The following is a 19,627-nucleotide window of genomic DNA, read 5'->3' on the forward strand; positions in this document are numbered from 1 at the left end:
CAAACCATTTTTTAATTTTGCAGAAAAAAAATAAAGTTTACCTGATCAGTCAAATCAACTGTACTTTAAAAAACGGCTGAAATGTTTGCTCTTTCTCAGCGCCAGGTAAAACCTAATGCCAATGAGATCTGTCTAAATTCTCTCTCTGACTTTTTTAAAAGTTACCTTTTCAAAATAGCATCCAATTTTTTAAATCAAAATAGACATAAACACAAGAGTATACAAAATATATGAGCCGCATTTAAATAAAGATACTGCTGAGAAGCCCTTCTTTAGGTTCAGAAAATCTCGCAAATTCGAATCTTTTTTGAATATTTACTTTTTTGTGTCCTCATATTTTTCAAAAATATTTAAATCAAACATATATTTAAATACGCTTGAATTAGCCTGAAAAGACATCAAATGGGGCCAAGCTTTTAAGGAAGGGCTTTTTAAATCAACACAGGTTTTTGTAAAAAAAAATTAAATACTTTTCTGGTTTGTATCAGGCGCTGCTGGAATTCTGTTTACTGGTTGTTTTCGATTGATTGTTGCTTATTGCTGGCTCTTTTTTTGATATCTTGTGTTCTTTTGACGTGTTTTCGTTCAGTTTTTTCACCCTGAATTGCAGACACTCCGCATATGTCAAGAGACTTTGGGTGATGGCTTTGTCAACTCTGAATTGAGCTATCCAGCTTTTGATATCCGTCGACATGAATTTAATCATTTCACATTTATTGCAGTCATTTTCTATCCTTTTGATGATGAAGCCCAAAATTTTATACTCGCCTCGTGTCAAGCACGGCAACGCATTTTCGTCGCTTTCATTCAAATCGTGCGTTTCCGGCAACCCTTCGCGAGCAGCAATGTCTTCAGGCGAGTAAGTTATGGACGAGCCGAACGAGTAAAATGTGTTTTCGAGAGTGGCCGAGCGCATCGACACGACGAACTCTCGTTTGGCGATGCTTCGTCGTCCTTCAATCTCATTGGTCACGAGTCGTAATACTTTCGTGCATTCGCCGAACGAGTGGAGTACAGTGATAGAGTCTATAGTTTTATCCCAGGAGGGAATGAACGCATAGTTTGTGAGTTCGTTCTCTAATTGTTCGGGTGATAAGTTAATAATCATCTCTAGTTTATAAACTCTGCCTAGTTCGGGCATCTGTTTAATACACACGCATGTTCCATATGCTCCACATTCTTCCAATTTCCACTCCTCGGCAGCTGAAGAAAAAAAAATATTTATCTTTCCTATTTCTTTTATTTTCAACGGGCGAAAAAATTGATGCAAATTTCATTTATGGGCTGTAGATAGAATTAACATCAATAACTTCACAAAACGCTATCAGAAAAAAAATTGTGGACAAGGAAGCTTTTGCATACTAAATGAGCAGAAAAGCCAAATAATCAATCGATAATTTGCTCAAATTTATTTTTGCTCCCAAAACGAAAAAACGGATCTGGGAATTTCTCGAGGGGAGATGATTTTCAAAAAATTTTCGAAATTTTTGTCGACTTTTTTAAAGGTCGACCAAGTTGGTTTTCTGAGCGCTCCCAGAACCCTGAAAGACCCTATTTGACCAACAATTTTGCGCAGCAAGCAAATTTTTGAAAAAAGGTCTCAAAACTGCGTTTTTTTGGCGCTCGATGCCCTTGAAAATTAGTATATATTGGCGCCCTTAGAAAAACTTTGGAGTTGGTCGGTCTAAAATGGATGTCATAAGAATGGATGGACCCTTTGGTTCGTGAGGGGGTCGAGTCCCTGAGAGGGAGCACCTAAATTCACCCCTGATCGCATGTATACATGTAAAAAAACTAGTACATCAAAAAATATTGAAAAGAGTTCATTGTTCCATTATATTGCAGCCTATCTTTGACTTTATCTGCATGAAAAAATGGAATTGTAATTTGTAACTTTTTAATTTGGCCATTCACAGATTTGGGAAGAAACAACGACCTAACTGGAATTTTTCATGCAAAGTTAGGTAACAAAAACTTCATGAAAGGTCTTGTGATATAAAAAACCGTTTTATTTTTTATTCGGATTTATTTTAAAGTAAAATAAAGTTATCGCCATTTCGAGAACGTTTCTGTTTTTTTTAGACTGAATTGTTGAATTTTTAGAAGGGTCCTAATGCCTCAAGACACTCAAAGCTTATTGTTTTTTTTTTTCAGAAAAAACTAATCATATTAAAGCTATTGTACTCTGATACTATTTCGATTTTGAATCAGCCAATTTTTACAGCCCACAAAAACTATTGAAAAGATTTTCTGAGACACATGTGAACGGACCCTGAGACAAATGTGAACAGCAAAAAAATTGTTAGCGTGGTTTGTAAATTTATCAACTACCCGCAATAAATGGAGTGGCCTGAAATTTTTTTATTATTATGTCATTATTGAGTTTTTTTGCATTGAATGACTTTTTTCTAATATATTGGTCAATTAATTTTTTTACCTCGACAAAACAAACGCTCTGAGCTTTCCTAAAACACCAAAAATCTACTAGTTTGAGCATAAACTCTTATACTGTCGGCTAATTTTTGTAAAAAGTCAAAATGCCGTTTTCGATTTCGGTTACCTTCTTAAAAAGTTTTGAACAAAATTTCTGTTTCTTTTTGGTGCGCTCTTCCTCTCTTCTTCAGCATGTAGGGGCATTGAATGGCTTTTTTTTCTAATAAACTGGTCAATTAATTTTTTTTACCTCGACAAAATAAACGCTCTGAGCTTTCCTAAAACACCGAAAAACTACTAGTTTGAGCATAAAATCTTATACTGTCGGCTAAGTTTTGTAAAAAAGTCAAAATGCCGTTTTCGATTTCGGTTACCTTCTTAAAAAGTTTTGAACAAAAGTTCTGTTTCTTTTTGGTGCGCTCTTCCTCTCTTCTTCAGCATGTAGGGGCATTGAATGGCTTTTTTTTCTAATAAATTGGTCAATTAATTTTTTTACCTTGACAAAATAAACGCTCTGAGCTTTCCTAAAACACCGAAAAACTACTAGTTTGAAAATAAAATCTTATACTGTCGGCTAAGTTTTGTAAAAAGTCAAAATGCCGTTTTCGGTTACCTTATCAAAAAAAATTTGAAAAAAAATTCTGTTTCTTTTTTGCGCGCTCTTCCTCTCAACTTCAGCATGTAGTGGCATTTAGAAATATTTATGGTTGGCGGCCAAAAATGGGGTTGCAGAAAGGTACTATAGCTTGATAATCGAGGCTTTGAGGTTGTTTTAAAAAGCTGTGTCCTCTCAAATCAGCAACTGGCTTTTAAAATCTTGCTGTTCCAACAAGACAGGGAAAGTACTACGTATTTTTGGTTTTTCACTTTTAATCGCCAATTTTGTACCAGCAGTAAACTTCAAATATTTTGATACTTCACTTAATGTTCTCTCAGTCGTGGTACAATCAATTATGCAAGGATGTTTCAAAGCTTTCCTCGCTGTCAAAAATACTTGATTTTTTGTAATTCATATTTCAACACAGTCAACACGCAGTTGGAAAAATGTACGAGAACAAAGTAACCGAGAAAAAAAAATTGATTTTTTTTAAATTGCAAATTTCTAAATATTCAGCATGCTCTTCGAAGTTCAAATAATGTTTATCATTTTTCTTCCGTCAATTTTTCTATTGGAGAAAAATGGATCAACGGGTGTTTTTTATTTCGCTAGGAATTCAGAAAATTGAAATCCTTTTTTGAAACTAAAATTTTTTCACAGTTTTTGTAATATTTTTTGCTTTTGCTTTTCAGGAGTGGATTTTGCCTTCAATTAACGAAAGAAAAACAAAAGAAATGAAATGAACATTGAAAAAACATCTTTTTTCAAACCGCAAGAAAAAAATTTTGAAAAAAAAACGATATAGGCAAAAAACATCAAGACCTATATAGGTGGCTTTACACTTAATCAACTGCTGTGGGAATTTTCTGTGCTACTAACACAACGGCCAGCTATTCGTTCAAATTTTATTTTTTTAAATGATTGATATGCAATTGAATGATTTGTGATACAGTCTTTTTTTAAATTATCCGGACATAACAAACAAAATTTGATTTTCAAACGCATTTTTCTCAAATTGGAGTAACAGTTGACCAAAATTAACAGAACAAAATCTGCTTAGAAAATCATCAGAAATAAATGGTGCATTTTGGCAACAATGGGCTAGTTTGACTTTGCTTAACTAATCAACAATTACGCCGAAATTATTATTAAAATTTTTTTTTAAATGCAAGTGACAAAAATTAAATTTTCAAAATTTTGTGTAAAACGTTTGAAATTTGTTTTGAGCAAAGATTTTGATTTTACTATATTGAAATGACTTTTTTTCTAAAAACACATTGTCCAAAAACACATTGTCCTTACAGATTTTTGGAACTTTGACATATCTCAAATTTTTTTGTGCTGTTGTGAGACACAGTTTTCGAGATCAATTTCTCATCAATCAATGTGTTAGTTTCGGCGTAATTGTTTATTAATTAAAAAATGGTTACCATAATTTTGAAAAAAAGTTACACCAAATTTAGGGTCAAATTCTGATGCAATTCTATTTACTTTTTGTTATCTTCACTTTTTATTATTCTCACTTCAACTTCAAAAACAAACGTTCGAATTTTTGAATATATTGTTCAATGTGTCCTGTTAATTCAAATCAGCACTGTACAAGGAGTATCAGTCTAAGCGCGTGAAACGACTTAACAATTTATTTTTTTTGTTTTTTCTTTGAGCTTTTCTCAACTCTAAAATAAAACTACCATCACGTTTTCACTCGTTTTATACAACTATCAAAAACGTGAAAAGCCTTTTAAAAAATCAAAAAAAGTGTTGTTTCTTTCAACTGATTATTTGGTGTGCTCTAACATTTACACATCAAAAATTAAAATTTTATAAATGTTCAATTGTTTTTAAGTTCTGTGCATGAGTTTTTCAAAACATTTTTTTATATGATTGCACCAGTAAATTGTAAATAGTCAATGCAACAAATACCGAATTTGAGGTGAAGCGATCTATGTTATTATTCAAATGGAATGACGGGCAGGTAAACTTATGCAGCCGAAAACGATAAAAAGACAGCTTGTATCAGGACAAAACACTGAATGTTCCGTCTGCTTTTTTTTGTTTCTATGGAGTATTTTAAAGTAAAATAACTGACGAAAATTTCAAAAAAAAACTAAAAAATATCAAGATTTTTGCCTGATGTTTTTTTTGCTGACAATTTCTAATAGGGACTCAATCTCCGCTTACGCGTTAATAGCCCAAAATCTATCGCGCGTTGATTGTCCCAAATTGCGCATAACTCTCATAACTTAATAAAAAATAATCACAGGCGAGCAATACTCTTAATTTTGAACCTGGGACAACAATACTTGCCGACTGAAACAAAAAAAAACATTCAAAAATTTGTCTGGATAAAAAAAACAACCCGAGCACAAATAATCCGTCATTTTCTTCAAAAGTCGGAAAAATAATGGTGGCTTCTGCGATATGCATAAGATATATCAAAGACTATTCAGCATTTCCAACAATTTTTTCTCCCACAATCCGGATTAGTTTTTTGCTTCAGCCAAAATTGGTCATGCTGTGATTGAGCTGAAGCTAGAGGTAAAGTGAGAGCTTTTCTTCACGGAATATTATTGCCATAGCATGGGATCGATTAAACAATCTGACGCTCTCAAAGTGAGTGCCTACCACCATGATATGTGTCTTGCACGTAGAAAAGAATAGCATTATGTGTTTTTGGTTGACAGCCAAAAAAAGTCATTTCAATATAGTAAAATCAAAATCTTTGCTCAAAACAAATTTCAAACGTTTTACACAAAATTTTGAAAATTTAATTTTTGTTACTTGCATTTAAAAAAAATTTAAATTATTTGAACAGATCGAAAAATTTAAAACCATTTTTGCCGCTTTGAATCATTTTGTTACAACAGCAAATTTTTATGACTGACTTCCCCCTTTAGTAAAACTTAATGAAAACTAATTTTGGCTGACCGACACTAAATTTGCTTCGAAGGCGCCTTAACACATTTTTGAGATGCGAAAAAGCTTAAATGAGAGAGAGCTTAAATGCGAGAGCGCTTGTTTTTTGCCAATAAAGGTTTTTTTTTGGTGTTTGTGTGAGCTCGGAAATCAATTCGTTTGACCTTAAAAAGTGACAGAATTTTCAAAACTTCCCCTTTTTTGCAATCGAGGATATCCTAGATCCTCCCTTGGTTGGAAAATTTTAATACATACGCAAATCTTTGAGACGTATTCCGATTTCGAAGGCCTCTCGTGACTCTATTTCGGCTGTCTTTTCAATCGCACTCAACTCGTTGTTCTCTTCCAACATCGGCAAGACTCTTCTGTTCTCCTCGCCCACTTCGCTTCCATTTACAGTCACATACACACTGTTGGAGTCGTCGAAACCTCCGCCGCCCGCCGAACGCATCACGAAGCTACCTCTCGATTGTCCCCCGAAGCCTCGGTAGTCGTCGGGCGCCACCTGTTGATGATGAGCGCCTACGCCACCCTGCGTCGAAGGCGGGAAAAATACACTTGGTTGAACGGCATTGGAACTTCCGAACTCATGATTGGATCTGAGTTTCTTGAAGTCTACCATGTAAGTGGCAATCCAAGTCATGGCAAATGAGGCCAGGATGGAAAAGTATGTGACCGGTTGTCCCGTTGAACTCATGGGGTAGAAGAAAACCTTTGAGAGAAGAAAAGCACTGGAACAAACTGCACAAAAACCAGCCACCATCCAGTGTTTACATTTCAGCACTAAATAGCCGAACGTCAACATGGCGTCACGGATGATGGAAAGCAAAACTACATCAGCCATCGACGTTGAAATCGAGTAGTTTTTGATCTCTACTCGGAACATGTGTATAAAATTTGAAGACTTCTTTTTAATGCTAAGTAGAATGGTCCAAAGCAAGAAAATTAGCAAAAAGTCGCACAAGCAGAATAGCCCGAAAGTGCGCCGAGCAACGCGGGGTTCCAAGTTGGGGTGGGTGCTTCCGGGAGCGGGTGCAGGGTTGCCTCCACCCGAGTTGACCACGTGGTTGTTCATGTAGGGCGGAATGTGACCATTTAGTGCCATCGGTAAACAGAAATAACACTGATTTTTGATATATTTGAAATCACAAATATGGCACTATTTGAATTATAATTGTCATGGACGACTGAAGGAATATAGGATTGTTTCGATGATAAAATTAAGATTGGGCGATAAAATATATTTGAAGTTTTCAGATTTTTGTGAAATTAATTTATCAAACTTAATGTTATCAATGAAAACATATAAAAATTAAAAGAAGTATAAGCTTAAAAGAAAACTTGAATGAGGCTTTGATTTTTTAAAATGGGCTGAGATGTCTGAGTAAACTTGGGTAGAATGATCAAAGTAGGTAAAAATGAATTGCTTGCTCCAAAGATAACCCGTTAAAAATAGAGGAATATGGACTTCAGGGTAGTTTTGAGTTATACGCCCATTTTAAGCTAAAACAAAGACAACTGCTTTACAAAAAATACCAATTGCTTGCACTTAGCTTTTAAAAATGCGTCGTGAACTTTGCTATCCTTACTTTTTTCCAATTTTAAGAATTTCCAACCATTTTCCTAATTTTTCATTACTTAGAAAGAGAAAAGGAAAATACGTGTGTATGTTTCCCTTGTGAAAAACATAAGCGCACATTTTTCACGTTATAACCCCGCCATTTCCTTTAAGGTAGAAAAAATATGGGAGGCAGGAATTAAGACGGACAGGAAGTGTTATCTCGCTATATGCGTTTTTTGAGGGTATTCCATTTTCCATCTTCTAGCTTTCTAGCCGGTTTTCTCTTTCAGTCAAGCAAAACAGGTTTAAAGAAAAAAGATCGTTTGACACGCAAAAAAAAGAGATATTAAGTCACGCAAATAAGCCAAGAAAAAATTGAAGCAACACTGCATACTTATTTCATTTCCAGCCATGGTAATGGAGCAATTCCCTGAAGCGAAATGAATAAAAAGCGAATGACGATATTCGTTAGCTACCAACAAATGGTAAATTGGCACTGAACAATGGTATTCTAGTTTGATGAACAGAAAAGATTTTCACGCGTGGTATTGACTCAAATTGGAAAACTGTAGCTGCTATTTTAGGACATGATGAAAAAAATTTACGTCAATGCACCATTATTGACGCACAAACGTAAAATACTCCGCAAATTCTTTGTTACTTAATACAATATATTTTGTCAATGGCTTTGAATGGTGCACTTGGCCTTTAAAAATGACCTAACAAGCCATAACAAGAAAAAACAAACAACAGAAAGGTAATTCAAAACAGCGATATATATATATCGCTCAACAAAATTATTTTTCTAATACAAAATCAAACGACTTAGTGGACAACTTTCGTTTTGATTTTTCAAAACATGAATGCAACAATCAAAAAATTGCCACCTATTTAATGAATCAAAAATGCAAAACTTTTTAAAATACCCGTTTAAAATAATAATGAAAAGTTACCAAAATACAAAAGATAAGTTGACTGAAGCTTGAACACTAGGAAACGAAAAAAAATACTAAACAAAACAATAGCAGTGTGTAAAATAAAACCGTTTTGTTAAGAGCTTATAACGTGATTGCGTTTCAGAAAAAAAAGGCACAATATAAATGAAAACCAGCGCATTGCTTTTTGCCTTTTTTCCTTTGTGCGTGTAGGAATAATCCATAAATTAAATCGCATTTTCTCATAATTCATGAAAAAAAAATTAAAAAGCAAACATTGCTTAGTGCTTGCAACAAGCACAATCTACCACCCAGCCCCCCCCCCCCCCCTCTAAACGCCTTTACTCAATTTTTATTCTTATCTTATCTGTCACGCCTATACATTTCAACCAAAATGTAGCCGCAATAACCAACCGGTTTATTCTATCTGAAGTAGCGCCGAAGATCCGGTTTCAACATGGTTGAGTGGATGAAAGGGGAAGTAGGAGGGATTTTACAATAAATTTGATCAAGATATCATTGGAAATGTCAGGAACGCCCATTTTTCTTTTCAAGTATCACAGCTAAAACCATATAACTGTCACCTATATTGCATTCAATTGTACGCTATCTGAAAACTGGTGAAACGAAAATATTTTACGCGTTTTTTTAATTCTCAATATTGAGAGAAGTTTTTGGGATTAATTTTTAAAATCCAAATTTCGGCACAAAGCATGCCAATGTGATAGGACAATTGGTACTCTATGTGCTTTTTCTCTGAGGCAGTGAAATTGCGCACAAAATATACAATGTAATTTGAGCTATTTCCACTTCTTCCAGAGTGGTGGGAATGAAATATGTTTGTATATAATTCTAGGATCATCCTATAAATCTTTTTGTTGAATAACATCATTCGAATCAAGTCTGTAATAAAAATTGCTTTGCATCAATGTTAAATTTTGTGTTAAATAAAAAGTGTTTTTGGGGATAAATAAAAACATTACTGCTCGGATCAAACCGGAGCCCTGAATGTTCCGACTGCCTTTTAAGGTTTACGTAGCAGTAATAACATGAGAAAATTAAATTTAAATGATATTTTACTTAATGAAAATCATCCCCCACACGCCATATAAAGTATAAAAGAATAATTTTTGCTCCTTGTAACAATTTAATTATGGCAAATATGCTTCTTTCAATCAATTTGGAACGATTTCTCAGACGGATTAAGTCTTCTCCACTTAAGCGCTAATAGCGCGAAATATACCGCGCGTTTATTGTCCCAAATTGGCCAAACTGGTCCTCTTTAAGCCCCCATAACTTTACCAAAAATGATTACAGGTGAAATATCTTTTTGAATTTAAGCTCAGAACAACATACCTTTTGAATGATATGAAAAATTCCGTCAAAATGAGTAGTTAAATAGTCAAAACTTGTCTGAAGAAAAAAACCAACCCCGAGCACAAATATTCCGTTACTTTCGTATCGAAATTCGCAGCAAAAACACTTGATTTGCCATTTGACTGCTCATTTCATTCAGATTTTTCAAGCCCGGCTTAAAAAGTACAACAAACACAATGTAGTTAAACTAAATTGTGAACAAGAAACATACAGTTCATGTCGATGTCACTCCTTGAATCTTCGACAACTTTTTAGCATCTAGAAAGTATCATATACTTGTTAAAATGGCAAAGCTTAGGTTAAAAACAAAAAGGAAAATCTTCTCTCTCCCATTATATGACAAACCTGAAGTTGGAATTCAAAGTTGGAATTCAAAACCAGACAAGACTGCTCGTATCAGGGCGAAGCCCTGAATGTCCCGACTACCTTTTAAGGTTTATGGAGCAGCAGTAATAACATTAAAAAATTAAATGAAATAAAACAAAATGAAAATTTTTTTTTCTCTAAAATTTGTAATTTTTTATGAAAATCATCCCCCATACACCATTTAAAGTACAAGAAGATAGATTTCGTTGTTTGTAACAAATCAATTATGGTAAGTAAGCTTCGTTCAACCAATTTGGAACGGTTTATAAGAAGGATTAAATCTCCGCTTACGCGTTAATAGCGCGAATCATATCGCGCGTTAATTGTCCCAAATTGGTCAAAATGCCCAAAATGGCAATCTTTAAACCATCATAACTTTACGAAAACTGATCACAGGTGAAATATCTTTTCAAATTTAAGCTCAGATTAACAATACTTTTCGAATGATTTTCAAAAATTCCGTCAAAAATTGCTTGTTAAAAAGTCGAAATTTGTCTAAAAAAAAACGCACCCCGAGCACAAGTATTCCGTTACTTTCGTATCGAAATTCGGAACGATGAAGTACTTACTTAAATGTTATAGAACGAGTTTTATTGTGCTTTTCTTATCAAATTTACAAAGAATAGAAAATTTCACACCCCTCAAGATTTTAAGGAAGCTATTATTTTAAAAGTCGGAAAAAATACATAGTTAAAAAAGAAGTCTGATCCGGCTTAAATGCGCTATAAAAACTAACCAAGACTTCATGCAAGCTGACAAAAGAGCAAAATTATACAGTTCCTGTGTAGGTAAAACAAATATTATCGTTCTAGATTTTTATTGTTAAAAAATTTGCAGTCAACACAAACCGAAACCAAAAGATAAAAACTTAAAATGGTTTTTCTAAAAAATGAAAAAACCATCTGAAAATCTTTTTTTAACCAACGGCTGAACCAGCTTCAAAATGGCGTGTCTTCATAAATGAAATTTAATTCTGTTTGTCTGTGCTGCTAATTTTTGAGGTATGCAGCTCTCATAAAATTTACAACTTCAACTTCTAACAGTTGCTTTTTTAAACAGTTGCTTCATTAACAGTTGCTTTTTTATTTTTCAAGTATTGAAATCTGCAGACTGCCCCAAAAAGAAACTAAAGTTAACATTGTAATTTTTTTTTCTGGAAATGATGTTATTCAAAGTTGACGACAATGGTAAGGCAATTGTTCGTTAAAATGATATGTTGTAACATTTAAATAGAAAATTTTAATAGTTGCCTTTAAAAAGGATGATTTATTATACAGTATAAATTTCACATATTGCATTGCTAATACAACACTAAAAAGAAGAAAAAAACAAGTTATTGAGTCAATTGTTTATTTTGAATTAAGAATGATTAGAGGAACCATTTTCTTCTTATTTGTTAACACCTAAAAAATCTGTTGTTTAAAACTGCCTATCTGAATTAAGACCCGGCACGGAAAAAATTTTTTTGCTTGAAACTTTTTTATGTAAACTAAAATTTCACAGAAAAGCATTAAAAAAGTTTAGCTCTTTTTATGCTCAGTACTTCCAAACTGCCTCTTAAAAAAGTAAGTACCTCTCATGTTGAAATCTACTAAAGCGCAACTTTAGGATAATTAGGCTGCCCCATTTGTTTGTTTTGATTTGAAAATCAGAACAAACAAGTGACCTATACCGATGTTTTGCTAAGTAAAAACTCTGAATATAAATGAGGCGTTATTCGAAGTATTTGCCTCATCAAATAAAACTAACAAGTTTTTTATTTCTGTTATAAGAAAAAAGAGATGTCACAAAAGTGTTCTTGATGAAACAGATGATTAAAAAACTATAAAAATCTTTTGATGACAAAAAGCAAGATGCAGGGTTGTGTCTGATCTGCAATTCAGAAAGGTTATAAATCCAGAAAATTAAAAATTTAGAACAACTTTCCACTTTTCATTTTCAGTAAAATCTTTTCTATATAAATTTTTTTTTTTAAAAACGACTAAATTCAAATGAATACTTATATTGGGAGCTGTAGTTTTAGAGCAAAAATCAAGTACTCCGATTTTACACTAGTTGTAATTCTAAATCAGACCTACTACGGTCTATGATTAAATAAAAGCAAAATTTATAGCACCAGGTTAAATTACCAAAGAGACAAGAGAAGCTATACGAAAGTACTTGTGTCTCTTTTAATATATGCTTAACACATATGCAGAGACTTGATTTTAGTACTAATTTTTTTTTGATTTTTTTCAGATTTTTTTTCTGTTTTTTTTACAGTGTGATCATAAAGACAAAACGGAAGATATTGCGGCTGAGTAAATTGAAGGATATTGTGGGCATTTCAGATTTGGTGGATTAATTGCATGTTTTTTATCCGGAAATTTTTTAACTGAGAGATTTACTGCCCATTCTTATTGATTTTGAAATTAGTTTTGAAATTTGAGAAATTTGAAATTTGAGGTTTTTGTAATCTCACAATTTGTAAGGCCAATTATGGTTGAAAATATAATATTGGCAAAAAATGATAATACATTCTGAATTGTACTGATACTGTCAAAATATTTCAAAAGAACTTTCATTTCACAAAAAGCCGTTTAGGTCAAGCTTACCGAATTATTGAAGTGTTGATTATATCAAATGTCCACCAAAAGAGAATATTGAAAATTATAGATCAAGCCTGAGAATTGATGGATCAGATCAAGTGACAGATAAATTGCCGTCAAAACCGGAAGACTATAAAAATGATTAATTGTTTGCAACAAAATTGACAAACTATAATCTCTGGTATTAGGTGACATAAGAATGAGAACTAAAGCAGTGACCTGGGATTGAAGGATAGACGAAGCCGAAAGACAGGGAACAGTTAATTAAATGTCACTTTCTAGAGATCAAAAACAAAAAAAAATCAATTCAAATGTCTGAAATTGTTTTGCGGTACATATGCGATTGATAGCTCCCAAAAATTTATCCGTTGAAAAGAAAAGTCTCGGTCTTTTTATTCTTTTGTCAATTTCAAATAAAATTTTATGGTATGTTTATGATTATGAACATGCTTTTTCACTTATTAAGAAACTTTTTGTTGAAAATGATTGCTTCCTGAACTAGCAAGATTTCAAAGTTTCAAAATATAACTTACCCGGCCGCTTATATTTTGGGTTAATAACGTCGCGTCGTTATTCATGGACATTCAGGTTCACTCACTTGAGTGTTAAAATAACTGGAAATCTGGCTTAGGTATTTGCTATAGTACTACTGCTAGTTGGAATTCAGTTCTTAATTTGGTTTACTTTTGCCATAAACATACCATAGCTTAAGAGTGTGAATGTTTAGCGGAGAAGTTTAATGGGGTCCATTTATGCTTGGGCTGCTGAAGGATCGAAAATGTGTTTCTGTCTTTGTGGTCTTATCTTGTATGTCACTTCATTATGTTCAAATTTGCTGAAGACACACCAGTCTAAATACAGACCTTCTTCGTTCTATAAATAATGCTAATTACAAAACAAATATTTCCCACCTTTAGAGCGTTAATTGTAAAGAATCAAATATGAATCAAAAGCGGGCTAAGAACAAAATTGCTTTTAGCATGTAAGCGTAAACAGGAAAATTCGGCTGTTGGGTAAATACCAGCGAACTTTCCAAACAAGGTAAATGGATGCAACAAAAAATATGTTTAAAAATACTTTTTCTTTTATGAACTTTAATCAAAATTTACCTGATTTTTGGTTGCTAGGAATTGCTAGCCCAAATCTTACCACTCAATACCGCGAATTGGTTAAGTAGGAAAACTACAGAAAAAATTGAGATGGAGGTGATAACGAAAATAAGTCTGAAAACTGCTGAAAATTAACTGCAAAATCTTGACACTGAGAGATTTTTTTTCATATTTGAAATCCAGAAACATTGCAATTTAATTGCGAATTTTTTAAATCTGTTTTTGGTTTTTTTTAGTTTATTTTTAGTTAAGGAGGGTATACTAATGCGCCAAAGGAACTGGCTAATTAAGTGGCTAATACACCATGTGAACCAGATGAAACAAGATCATGAAAAAAAAACAGAAAAAATGCCAAAAAACTACAATGGAAACTCAATCTGAAGCTGCTAGTTTCGCATCAATTTAACAATCGCTGCCCATTGCAACTACTAAAGAATTACCACCTCTATAAGCAGTAAATTAGCACTAGAGCGTTCTATTTATAATTCTAATTTTGCTGCATTCGACTAATTTCAATATACAAGAAATTTCGACTAATTTAATATACATAACAATTGGCCCCCTTTCTTAATTTAATATACAAAACAATTGGCCCCCTTTCTTGAAAGGGGGGGGGGATGACCAAAAAGTAGATCCAAAAACTCATCAGTCTGAGAAACGAAAAAATGCACAACACTTTTTTCGTCACTGAGACACTAATCTGAGTTTTTTTAAATCCAAATCATCGCCGAGATTAGAGTTTTGTTGTGATAACACTCATGAACCCTTTACAAGCTTTCCGTGATGTAAATTTGGTCGACCGTATTTTATGAACCATTGATCCGAGAATAATGACGTAGAGTGTTTTGTTTTCACGAAGGAACTTATACCTAAAAACCAATCGTAGGGCATTGATAAGGTTATTTTCCCGACTACACGGCAGAACTATGGATTAGCGTATGCTTTCTTCCCGCCAGTCTAAATTGGGCGGAAAAAAAACATACGCTAATCCATAGTTCTGCCGTGTAGTCGGAAAAATAACCTTATCAATGCCCTTCGATTGGTTTTTAGGTTTAAGTTCCTTCGTGAAAAGAAAACACACTACGTCATTGTTATCGGATCATTGGTTCATAAAAAACGGTGGACCAAGCTTACATCATTTCCCCAAATCCTTTAAAGGGGAGGATGGTATTTTGGTTCAACGTTCGAATTATCAGCCAATCAGAATAGAGCAATTAACACCCAGCGCTTAGAAAAACTAATTTAATCAGAACGCTGGGGCAATTGTAACTTGATCTATTTGGGGGAAGGAGTTCAACTTGATTCAATACGGTACCTATGGAGCTAGTAAAAACACTAGATCTTGAAAATTAAAAAAAAATCAAAATATATTTTTTAAAACGGATCAGGAAAGTGTGATGCCAGTATGATACTTTGCTGATACTGTTAGTTGTCTAATATTCTGAAATCGGTCGTCCTCATTAGAATGAGTTTTTGACACGCTGCTGTGTGCGCTGTGAAACATTTTTACTTGATTGAGATACAGTTATTTATTCCCGCACTTGTTTTCATGAACAATAATCGATTTTATTATGTTTTCATTGACAGTCTCCATAGTTATCAAAAACAATCAGTTATAATTCATTAAAATGGACTATAATATCGTGTTGTTTTTGATTTACTGCCCGTTTTATTGTAGAAATTTGCAAAAATGAGACTTACTTAGGCCAAAAAAATTGTTATGCTGTTTTCAACTTTATCCGGTCACAATTTTTTATGTTTTTTTTCTAGCTTTTACTCACTTTTTATAATTCTAACTTCTTGCAAATTTAAATCGCTCATTCCCTCCTTGTCCCCCATGTTAAGCTCCTTTTTAAGCTAACCCCCATTCCTGCCCCCTATGGAGGCTGGTTATGACGACAGTAACGCCTAAAATTTTTGGTCCCTCCCCCAGTTTATCCCTTTCCGCATGTTAACCATCTCGGATGGGTGTGAAATCTTGGAAGGGGGGTTGGTCAAAAAATGGGGGATGGGATAAACGTGAAGGGGGAGGAGATTAAGAAGAGGGTTTTTGGGGATGGAACGGTGTGTGTGGGAGGTGGGGGAAGGGGCCTGGCATGATCATTGTTGGTTGCGAGGTATTAGGGTGCGTTTGTATGGAGAGGGGAGGTTGTGTGGAATGGGGTGTGGTGAGGGGTGTAGAAAGAATTGTGGTGGGAGATAGGGAGAGGAGATTGGGGGCATGAAAGTTGGGGGAAGTGGTTACATGCGAATGATCATGTTTGTTTGAGTTTTAATTTTGCAAAACGTTGCAAAAAGTAGAGTAAACATTTCAGATCTGCAAAAAAAATAATCAATTTTTATATTTTTTTAAAACAAAAATTGGTTAAACTTTCTCTTTGGATACTACATACAAATCATCATCCGAGTGGTATATCTGGTCGATTGAGTTCTGTTCAACTAGTTCTGCCCCTAGGGTATCTTGTAACGAATTGCCACCCCCTTTAAAAAATTCCTTGCTTAAGCATATGTGAATTTTGCACCTAAAACCAAATATTCCCCTTTTACAGTGTCATGAGCTTGGTTCTGAGTTTTTGATTTTTGTTTCCATTTAAAACCAGTACAACGTTTCTTTTAAGTTTTAAATTTCCAGTTTTTAGAGCGTGTTTAGAGCTTCTGAAGCACCAAAAAAGCGAAACCTGTAGCAATAGAATATTTTGAAGGAAAAACGCATTTTGAAGAAAATGGTGGTTTCGTCTTTTACTATTTCAGATATGTTAAAAATATTTGAGTGTATAATTACATTCAAGCCTTTTCAGACGTGATTTATTTTCCATAACTTTAGCTGTTTTCATAGTCATCAGACACAATTTACCATAGGAGAGGGTCGACTATTTACCAGGCATCATAGAAGTGAAGGAAAAATTAACAAGATCCATCGCTTTCTGTACTTAACTTAAAGCTATTTGAGTTACGTCTTGAAGCTTAAAATCAGTCTTTTCTCTTTCTGAATAGCTTTCCAAAAAAATGCAAAGAAAATGAAAGACAGAAATAAGAAGATATGTATTGATAAACGCTAAAATATAATTGATATGAAATCATTTCTTCATCAGTGCATAATTGAAATCAACTTCTGGCGTTCTGACCAGTCAAAAGAATCACACTTCAGAGTTCTTGCAGCGCTGCCTGGAATTCAGAAAAAAGTTTTTGACTGCTGTGAGCGAAACACCGACTTCATTTGCAATTATCAACATCGCCTCCTTAGATGCATAATTGTTCATCCGGAAATAATTTGACAGTTTTTCTTTCTGTATGTGACTGAAGGAAGATCGCCTTCGTTTTGAAAAACTTGATGGTTGCTCACAATTCGAAACTCTTTTGTAAACCTCAGCACAACAAGTTATGGTTGTTGACTCAAAATAATCGTCTGTTCTATGTTCTTTGCTCGTTCTTGAAGTTAAATTGTTAATAACGTTTTGACCATAACTGTAGTTATGGACATTACAAGAGCCTAGTTGGTCGAGGTCTTTTTGGATGCTCTCAGATTTCCCGTCATTTGAAAAAATTCTTGTTGAATCGGATTTTCCGCAATCAGTTTTGGTTTTCGATTTTATTTGCGGACCAGATGAAATTTCCAACTTATTTTCATCTGGCAAACCGAGCCACTCGTTCATTTTCCAGAACACTTCATGTCCGGATTTCAACAGGTTCCAAGGTGTCGGTTTTCGCAGAATAGTTGAAAGGGTTCCTTGTGTTCGGTTTAGAATTCGTTCGGCAAAAACATGTTGTCGAATTTTCAGTCGTTTCAACTCGGATCTCACTAATGCTGCAATTTCGGCAGTATCTAATTTGCAACCTGGAAAAAAAATTCAGATTTTTAAATTTTATGCTTACAACGAAGACAGCCGGCTGCTGTGCAAGTAGCACAGAAAGTTCCGACACCAAAAAAACTAAGCAAAAACTGTTCTTTTTTGTCAAATTGTGTCATTTTTCTGTCCGTGGTGTAAGGACATGATATGAAAAAGCCTAGAACTTAGGAAGATTCGATAAATAATAGTAAGATAGGCGGACACAACAACAATTTTCTTCGAAAAACAGCAAAAATATTGTAACAAAATTAATTTTGAAAACTGGTATAAAAAGGGTGTTGAAAAGATTGCTCATATTGCTTTCTCAAAGTTAACTTTTCATAAAATGTCTACATTCATCTTAAACTCATATGATTAAGAACGTCACTAAGAACTTACAATCAGTTGTGAATTGCGAATCAAGTATAGCATCTTACCAAGATATTTCGAAGAAATCGGAACTTCTGGACTCTCGACGATGTTAGGAGCAGGCAACTGGTAATTGATGTTATGCAATAAAATCTTAGATTGCGGATCGTTGGAATGGAGGCTACAGCTATTACAAAAACAACCATTCACGCCATATGGATGACTGGTACAAAAATATGGGTCCAAGTTCATTTTTGTTAAGAATTATGATGAAGCTCAAAATTGAAACAAGGTAAACATAAATTTAATGTTTTAAAAACCTAAAAATTGATTTAATTTTTTTTGGAAATTATAAGTTGTGCAGCAAATAAGTTTGATGTGACCATCCATGAAACAAGTGAGATGTCTTTTTAGATGTACCTCAAACCCGACAGGGTATCAAAAACAAAAGCAAATTAAATCGCTTAGTCTGACTTCGAAAACTATCAGAAAAACAAAAATTTGCTCAGAAATTGGACTCAAAAACAATTTAATTGAGGTAGAACAGCACCATAAACAAACAAATCAGTCAAAAATGTTTTGAATATAATTAAAAACGGCGCCAAGGAAGATTATTTGACAAATCTTTCAAAGCTAATGAATGAGGATTTAAAAATTGGTTAAAACCTGCATCATCGCGATTTGATCCAAATGGGAGCATTTTGAAGTAAAATCATTGAAAATATATCGATTACTTTTTGTTTCAATCCGAACTGACGTTTTGACACATACATAGCGAAATTCGGACATCATAGAAAGCTCTTAAAACACTCAAGAACTTGAAAACTTTGAAAAATGATCTAACTTCTGGCGCTACATTTATTATAAATAGCGTAAATCGAACTAAAACAACTAATTTGGGTAAATTCGATCAATAGAGAGAGGGCAGATTATTTTTTGATGGGTCAAGTGTTGAAGGTCGAAAGTTTAGTTCGAAAAAGATCGACTTTAAGTAACTACAACCATTGACAACAGATACAAACATTTAGCCCGAATTAGGTAAATTATAGAGGTTCTTGGTATGAGATTTTTTATAACGCCTTGCGTTGTATCAGCTTGAAATTGCGATTAAGTTTTAAATGAGAAGTTTCATTGGGTCACAAAGTTTCTGATCTCAACTTTCTGACCACTAAAGTCTTCGACGTTTTTTCGATTTATACTTTTATAATTCGTCTTATCAAGTTTCATAGTAAAAATTTAGTTCTTTTGCTCAAATCATGAACGAAAACTGACTCAAAATGGAAAAAAAATTGAGAAAAGATAAATTTTAAAATAAATGATCGAAAATTTCTGTGGCATTTGCAGAGCAACCTTCAGTTTTTGTTACCGAAAGGTTTCAGCAATTTTAAGTTATTTTAAAAATCTATAAAATTTATCGATTTTTTTTCTCCTATAACAGAGAACAAACTAAAAATGAGTCGGCCTAAATTTCACGAAAAAATCCAAGTTCTTATATGTATAAAACAGTGTCAAAACATCGGAAAATTGTTCATTTCAGCCAACATATAA

The 19,627-nt window shown here is 33.7% G+C and overlaps 1 protein-coding gene across 4 annotated transcripts; it reads right to left on the reverse strand.

Annotated features, from left to right (window-relative positions):
- Positions 1-456: 456 nt before the first annotated feature.
- LOC134842696 (stAR-related lipid transfer protein 3-like) lies at positions 457-12,803 on the reverse strand. 4 transcript variants are annotated; one of them, XM_063859152.1, is made up of 3 exons: positions 12,781-12,803; positions 6,203-7,450; positions 457-1,203 (listed from the first exon to the last, which is right to left on the reverse strand). In XM_063859152.1, the coding sequence occupies exons 2-3, from the start codon at positions 7,050-7,052 to the stop codon at positions 485-487; spliced, it is 1,569 nt and encodes a 522-aa protein (XP_063715222.1). In that variant the 5' UTR covers positions 7,053-7,450; positions 12,781-12,803; the 3' UTR covers positions 457-484. The 4 variants fall into 4 exon arrangements, with proteins under 4 accessions (XP_063715222.1, XP_063715220.1, XP_063715218.1 ...); XM_063859150.1 differs by lacking the exon at positions 12,781-12,803 and adding an exon at positions 8,858-8,992; XM_063859148.1 differs by lacking the exon at positions 12,781-12,803 and adding an exon at positions 7,903-8,318.
- Between the last annotated feature and the right edge of the window lie 6,824 nt (positions 12,804-19,627).

Source organism: Symsagittifera roscoffensis, chromosome 3 (genome assembly GCF_963678635.1).
Source record: "Symsagittifera roscoffensis chromosome 3, txSymRosc1.1, whole genome shotgun sequence".
Lineage (NCBI taxonomy): Eukaryota > Metazoa > Xenacoelomorpha > Acoela > Convolutidae > Symsagittifera > Symsagittifera roscoffensis.

Excerpts from the sequence above, each read along its gene's own strand:
- LOC134842696 (XM_063859152.1), bottom strand. The coding sequence starts at position 7,052 with ATGGCACTAAATGGTCACATTCCGCCCTACATGAACAACCACGTGGTC. Across the intron at positions 1,204-6,202 it reads AATACGTCTCAAAGATTTGC|CTGCCGAGGAGTGGAAATTG; the intron begins GTATGTATTAAA and ends TTTTTTCTTCAG.